Below are 6,344 nucleotides of genomic sequence, written 5' to 3' on the forward strand. Positions count from 1 at the left end.
GCAGCCTTAACAAATTATTCTTGCATATCATGAGTGCTTTTCTCTCTCAGATTACATGTTGTGTCCTGAAAACTCAGCGCTCTTGAAACTCTGCTCACTGGGCATTTGTCTTCCCAATGCAAAACTGAATTCCTACAGCAGCTCTGTGTTCATCTTAAATGGAGGTGAGACAAAAGTGAGACATATTTATTGGGAGTCTTGGTGAAAAGACATGCCAATAAAAAAAAAAATTCAGAACGGGAGAGCAGGGGCTAACCTCAGCTGTACATGAATTTATGCAGTTATTCAGGGATCTTCAAGCAAAAAAAGATTATTAATTCTAACATTTTTAATCCCTATTGTTTGTACTGAAGTACTGTTTCAAGACCTAAGAGGATGTGCTGTGGTAAGAACTACACAAAACCAGGGAACCTTTCCTAAACTGAAAGTTAATGAGCTAAACAATAAAATGGTTTGTATTCCAAAGGTGAAACAACAATAAAAAGTGGTAACAGGACTTACCAAAGAAAGAAGTCAAAGAAAAGTAAATCAGGTGATAATGGTTATAGGCCTCAATCCTAACATCTTTCCAGATTCCTTGAGTGGGAAAAGAAGGGCCCCAGTCCCAACTAAATGAACACTGCTCCTGAAACACAGAATTACTATATTACATTTGCCTATTTTTCACACAGACATCGAGGCTGTGCCAGAAATAAAAATTATTTGCTATCTAGAAATAAAATACTGCAATTTCCATAAACCCAGAAGAGCCTACAGTATTTTTTCTTACTTCTTGACCAGAACTCTGCTGCTACTACCTATATTATATCAAAAATACAATTTTGTATTAAACATCCATGTATAGCAAAATGTTATATAGTGCGAGAGCAAAACACCACCTAGGCCACCACTTAAAAGATCAAAAAAACTAAGCCAGCAGGTTACTCTGGCTAAGATAATTCAGTTCTGAATTATCTTAGTTCGTAATGTCAGTATTTAATCGTATACCTAAACGACAAAGTATGCAGAAAACTGATGGTTACAAATGTTAAAGTATTCTAAAAGAACAATGTCAAATTAAAAATCGTGGATATAACTGAAATGCTTTATCCCCTATTTTTTGTTGTAGCACCACAGATTAGTACAAGGAAAGAGATGATTATGTCTGGTGCGTTTGTGTCGTTCAGTCATGTTTCTCCCCTTTTTGTGGTTCTCTTATACAAAAACAAAGGGAACAAAAACATGGTTGAAAAATAGCTTAGTCCTGGTTCTAACATCAGAATAACTGTCAGAATTATAAAATGCTGGTCGGGCAGTGAAGTACCTACACTGCTTTCCATTTAGCTGTTTTCAAACCTGCTCAGACCTCTAGTTAAGAAATCCCTTGAAGACATCTATTCAGCTGCCCGCCAAGCTTCACACAGCCCCAGCCCCCAAAGCAAATACAATAGATCGCCTTAAAGTCTTGTACAGTGGCCTACTGTTCTAAATTTAGAGACTAATAACTTACAGCCCAGGCATACTAATTTTGGCAAACCACATTGCACAAGTCTGGCCTATCCCTTACATCGCTGAAATCGCTGCCTGCCTATCAAGTTGCAAAAGAACCTTCCAGGAAGCAAGCACTGCACCTATTTCAAGTGTAAAAACAGGGACAACACATTCTTAGAAAACAAGTCAGAATGAAAGTCATTTTCCCTTTATAAAAAATAAACAAATGAATCACTAACAGATTGTCAGGTTTCACTATTAATATTGCTATCAGACTGCTATCAGAAACAGCACAAGAACAACACGCTTGTTATCACTGAAGTACATACCAGGCTTGCGTTTTGCCAGAAATTCCTAGTAAGAATTAGATACATTTACTGCACTTCATACTGACCCTCAAATGTGCAGTACATACTGACCCTCGGTTACTTCAAGATGGTAAGCAGCCAGCTTACTTTAGCAATGTCCTAGTATGTTTTGTTTACTTTTAAACACCGTTGTTGCCATATACTTGGAACTAAAACTGTTTCTGGAAATATCTGGAGCAGCTTCCAAGTACAAACAACCCTTTTGAAGAAAAGCACTAACGCACTTTCTTACAAATTTAAAGTTATAGTTCAGTAAAGCATAAAATCGTTCCTGGCCACTTTTGCTCTGCAAGTAAGTCTACAGCTGCTTAAGTGCCTTCTTCCTTCCAAGCTCCTCCCTGCACTGACTCCTAAGAAACACAGTGGACTCAGAAGAATTAATCCATTTTCTAAAACATAGCAAAAATAAAAGTAGCAGCAAGTAGTAATAAAGACAACATCTTAATCCCGAAGGATCTTCCCAGGACAACATGAAGTCCATCTTCCAATTAACAAATTTTAAAGGAAATCACTTTTGGGTGTAGATTAGCAGAATTCCAGTCATTTTTTTGAGGAGGCTCTAAAAGAACTTTATTGAAAAGATTAAAAATTATTAACGAGAAAGTGGAGACACACATGCAAAAACACCCAAAAAAGAGAAATTCCAAAATGACACCACCTAGCCATTGTCTCTAGCTGCTGCAAAGCTATCAGAAATATATGAGATGCTACTCAAGTGATAGTTTGTCTTGAGTAAGTTTTAACAGCAATGAGGCCATGTCTTCAATCAGAGTTTCTGAGCTTCATTCATGTATATTACATTGCTATTTTCACTGAGTATGTACTTATAGGTCACGCTTCACAGCGCCGTAATGAGACCAAAACAGGTACTCTGTTAGGCAATGCTTCCTGGGACGTGCCAGAGCTGCCCAGTATAAATAGCAAGAGCAAACACACAGAGCTGCTTGGCTGAGATTTTTACAGCCTTGGCAATATACACTGGTATCTGCAACAGTGAACTCTATTGTCAGCATACATTGCTAAATGCACCCAGCAGATCAAAATTTACTGATCACACATTTCCCAATGCTATCCTGCTCTCTTAGCAGCAAGTCTCCTTGCTGATTCCTTGATGAAAACGGCCCTTTAAAAATTCTTTATCACCTAGGTATGAAGCCTGTCCTTTTTATGCCTCTTGTATCACTGATATGGTAGATCACACGTTTCAGGGGTGGGCGGGGGGGGAGGGAAGCTGTGATGAAAAAATATGTCCTGCTTATAAAATGACATTGCAGGTTTCAGAATACACCTGTAAGAACAGCACATGGTGCGTTCCTCTTTCCGAGCCTGAAGCCAGAGACAGACCATTCTGCCCCTACCTTTCTGATGAAATTAGCGTGGCACTCTCCTTTCTGCACAGGCGGAGGACAGGCCGGGGGGATGCTGTATGCTCTGTGGCATCTGCTCTGCTCTGCTGCATATGAAACAGCTGATAAGAAGCGGACTTCAACAAAATTGACCTCCTTGATCATGCTGGTAATATCAAAGCTCTAGGTCAAGAAAAGAGAAAAAAATCATTACAGCGCTGACCTTTATTTATGAGATTTCTAATCACTGTTACACTGGGATTTTAATACCATACATACATTATTCAAAGGCATTTGAACTAGTGTCAACAGGCTTTTGAAGGAAAAGAAAAGCTACTTCTTAAGCTGAAAAAAGTAAATACACAGTAACATTCCAGATACAAGGAGATGTTGCTGGGCCAAACCCCTTTCACCATACTGAGTCCCCACTGCAGGCTGCAGCACTCTGCTTGCACACAGAAGTGCTTGAAGGATAAGGACAGCAAGGGAATATTCACACTCCTTCCTCGCTCAGAACTCACGTGCCTCTTTCCAGAAAGAAACCTTGTTCCAACCCAGAAAGCTGGTCCATACAGGTGCCCTTCCAACTCACGCTGTGCTGCCAGCTTATCTACCGCAGGGCCCTGAGCTGCCTTTTGCGTGAATGCTGCAAAGTTGTGTTTCATGCCACCTGCGCTCTCCTCCCCAAAGTGTACAGACACGCAATCTATGCCAGCACCAAATAAAGCATCTGAGGGCTTCCTCACTTCCTCACGAAAAATCCCCTTTAGTGTGGCTGTCAGAAGGACAAATGTTTGGATTTAGAAATATCCAGCGCTATCAAGATAATATAGTTCCAATGGCTAATACCCATTTCTTCGTCACAGTGTTCGTTTGTGACAAGCCAAGTCTTGGCAGTTTTCTCCAACTTGGGAGCAGCCCAGCTAGCATCACTTCTGTCTGCAGCATACAGCAGAAAGTAACAAAATCAATCAGTTTTCTCCTTACAGAACCTTCACAGACTCCTTCCTGCAGACACAGGTGTCATGTGGAACAGGTGAACAAAGCAGAAGTCTGCATCACAGTAATCCTAGACTCAATCTAATACAGTTCACGCTGGTTTTACAGTGAAGGCCATCTCATAAACAGTTACAATCTGAGACAGAACCATGTTGCAGAAACAAGGGCAAAATAATACTGGTTCCCAGTTCTACAGAGCCTGCTACTTGCAGCCCTTTAGATACTCTACAAATAGTAAATAATTACAATTTCATAAAAGCTCTATGAAATTTCTTATTTTACAGATGGTAAAACTAAGTCACAGAGAAACTAAGTAATTTGCCCTAGGTTGTACAGACTCAGGTGGCAGAATCTGTCTCTCATGTCTCAGACCAATACCTCTGCAATAAAGCCTGCCAGAATGGTAAACACTGAGATAGGAAGACACCAGATTTCCTTTGTAATTCATTTATTCCACTAACATTCTTCCTTGAACTTTTCCATTTTTGATTCTTTTAAGAGAAAAGTCAGGATTGTCCCTTATGCTAGTACCCAGAATAATTTTGTATTTTTAAGCTATAAAATTGATTTGAATGTTTTTGCCACTCTCAAGATCATTTTCTGATGAGTACTTTCATGATGCCACAGGCTAAGTCCAAAAATGCAAGACAATGTTATCAAAATCCCAACAGTAAAAATCAAAAACCCTATGTAAAAAAAGGTATGGAAACATTTACAAAGGCTTTGCAACACGTCCCTTTTCATTTCAGTATTCACATGTAAACCACTCTAATACCAATTAGTAAGCAGATTTACAGCTAATATAACAGATTTAAGCTTATGTTTTCTAGGAGCTGTGACAGATCCCAAGAAGTAAGACATTATTAACTGAACTGATCCTCTTGCATGTGTCCACTCGTTTAGAACAAGACACATTCACCTGACCCTGCTGCTACTGAAAAGGTAAGTACACTTCTCTTTCTAACAGTTATCTGGTTGTACATGCAGTCCTCAGGTCAACACTTTCTGTGTCCAAGGACCTGTCTTTATGTGTACTTGAATGCACTCAAAGTGCTCAGCCCAAAAGGGCTTTGAGGAAAAACCAGAAGCACATCCAGAAATAAACACGTTACTTACATATCTGTTGAACATGTTGTCCGTTCTCCCAAGAGTGATATTGTTGATCAGGATCTGAGCTACTGTATCCACTCCCTCGAAAACCAAATTTACTTTCTGCCACTCTCTACAGAAGATAACACGTGCATAAAAAACTGTTAGAATACCTAGAGTTAAGAAGGCAGAGGAGACAGAGGATATAAAAATTTATGTCACCATTATCTTTAGCAGCAGTCGCCTCAACTACCTCCAAAACCGTTTGACTTAGTATGGCTAGGTGCATCTTTGAATAGTCAAATTAAGACGACAGCTGAAGTGGCTGAAGCCTGCAGCACAACATGGTCACATACCCACCAGATACCATCAGATGGGACAGTTTCCCACTAGCCTAAGTATTACCCTTCCTTAGCTGGCAATTCAGAAGTAATTTTTAACAATTAAAAAAACCCCAAAACCAAACCCATGGAAAAAACAGCTACTGAAGTGTTCTTCAGCAACAATTTTGCAGCTGCACATTATTGCATAATGTGTTTTATTAGATACAGAAGTATTAGGCAGATTTTGAGCTGGGGGATTAACTGGCAATTCTGCATGAAAGATGGCACAGAACTATTTTAGACATATCTTTACTGCATACCTGACGTCAAAGGGAGTTTTGAATGTCCTGCTGTAAGTCCAGTTATCCAGTGAGATCCATCTGTACATCACATCATTAAATCTATAGTATGGATCCTAATAACAGACCAACACCAAGAAAATGACAAGACTTACTTACTAGTACTGTTATTACATGAAATGCATCATAATATCCATTAGATGAGCACTTCTTATTTCAGACAGTCTGCAAATACGAAATCCACCTTATTTTGTTAGTCCTGATATTCCTTTTCACGTTTGAAATGATATGTGAAAGCAAAGCTTTGGTAATATTTGACTTTACTTACGCAGGCCAAATCCCGTTTGCTATAATCATTCGTACTCAAAGTGAGCAGAATTTGGTTTTATGTAAGAAATGACTGGGCTGGAAATTTTTTTAAAAATCAAGACAGCTTGCGACTTAATGAGA

At 39.2% G+C, this 6,344-nt stretch overlaps 1 protein-coding gene across 1 annotated transcript in view; it reads right to left on the reverse strand.

Annotated features, from left to right (window-relative positions):
- The window catches only part of MANBA (mannosidase, beta A, lysosomal), a 35,416-nt gene extending 29,418 nt beyond the window's left edge, over positions 1-5,998 (reverse strand). Inside the window, exons 1-4 of the mRNA XM_010151007.1 lie at positions 5,916-5,998; positions 5,300-5,405; positions 3,197-3,367; positions 502-625 (exon numbers count right to left, since the gene is read on the reverse strand). Coding sequence (XP_010149309.1) covers positions 502-625; positions 3,197-3,367; positions 5,300-5,405; positions 5,916-5,983 — 469 coding nt within the window. The 5' untranslated portion in view covers positions 5,984-5,998. The remainder of the gene's footprint in view (positions 1-501; positions 626-3,196; positions 3,368-5,299; positions 5,406-5,915) is intronic.
- Positions 5,999-6,344: the final 346 nt, after the last annotated feature.

Source organism: Eurypyga helias, unplaced genomic scaffold, assembly GCF_000690775.1.
Source record: "Eurypyga helias isolate BGI_N326 unplaced genomic scaffold, ASM69077v1 scaffold44260, whole genome shotgun sequence".
NCBI classification, from domain to species: Eukaryota; Metazoa; Chordata; class Aves; order Eurypygiformes; family Eurypygidae; genus Eurypyga; species Eurypyga helias.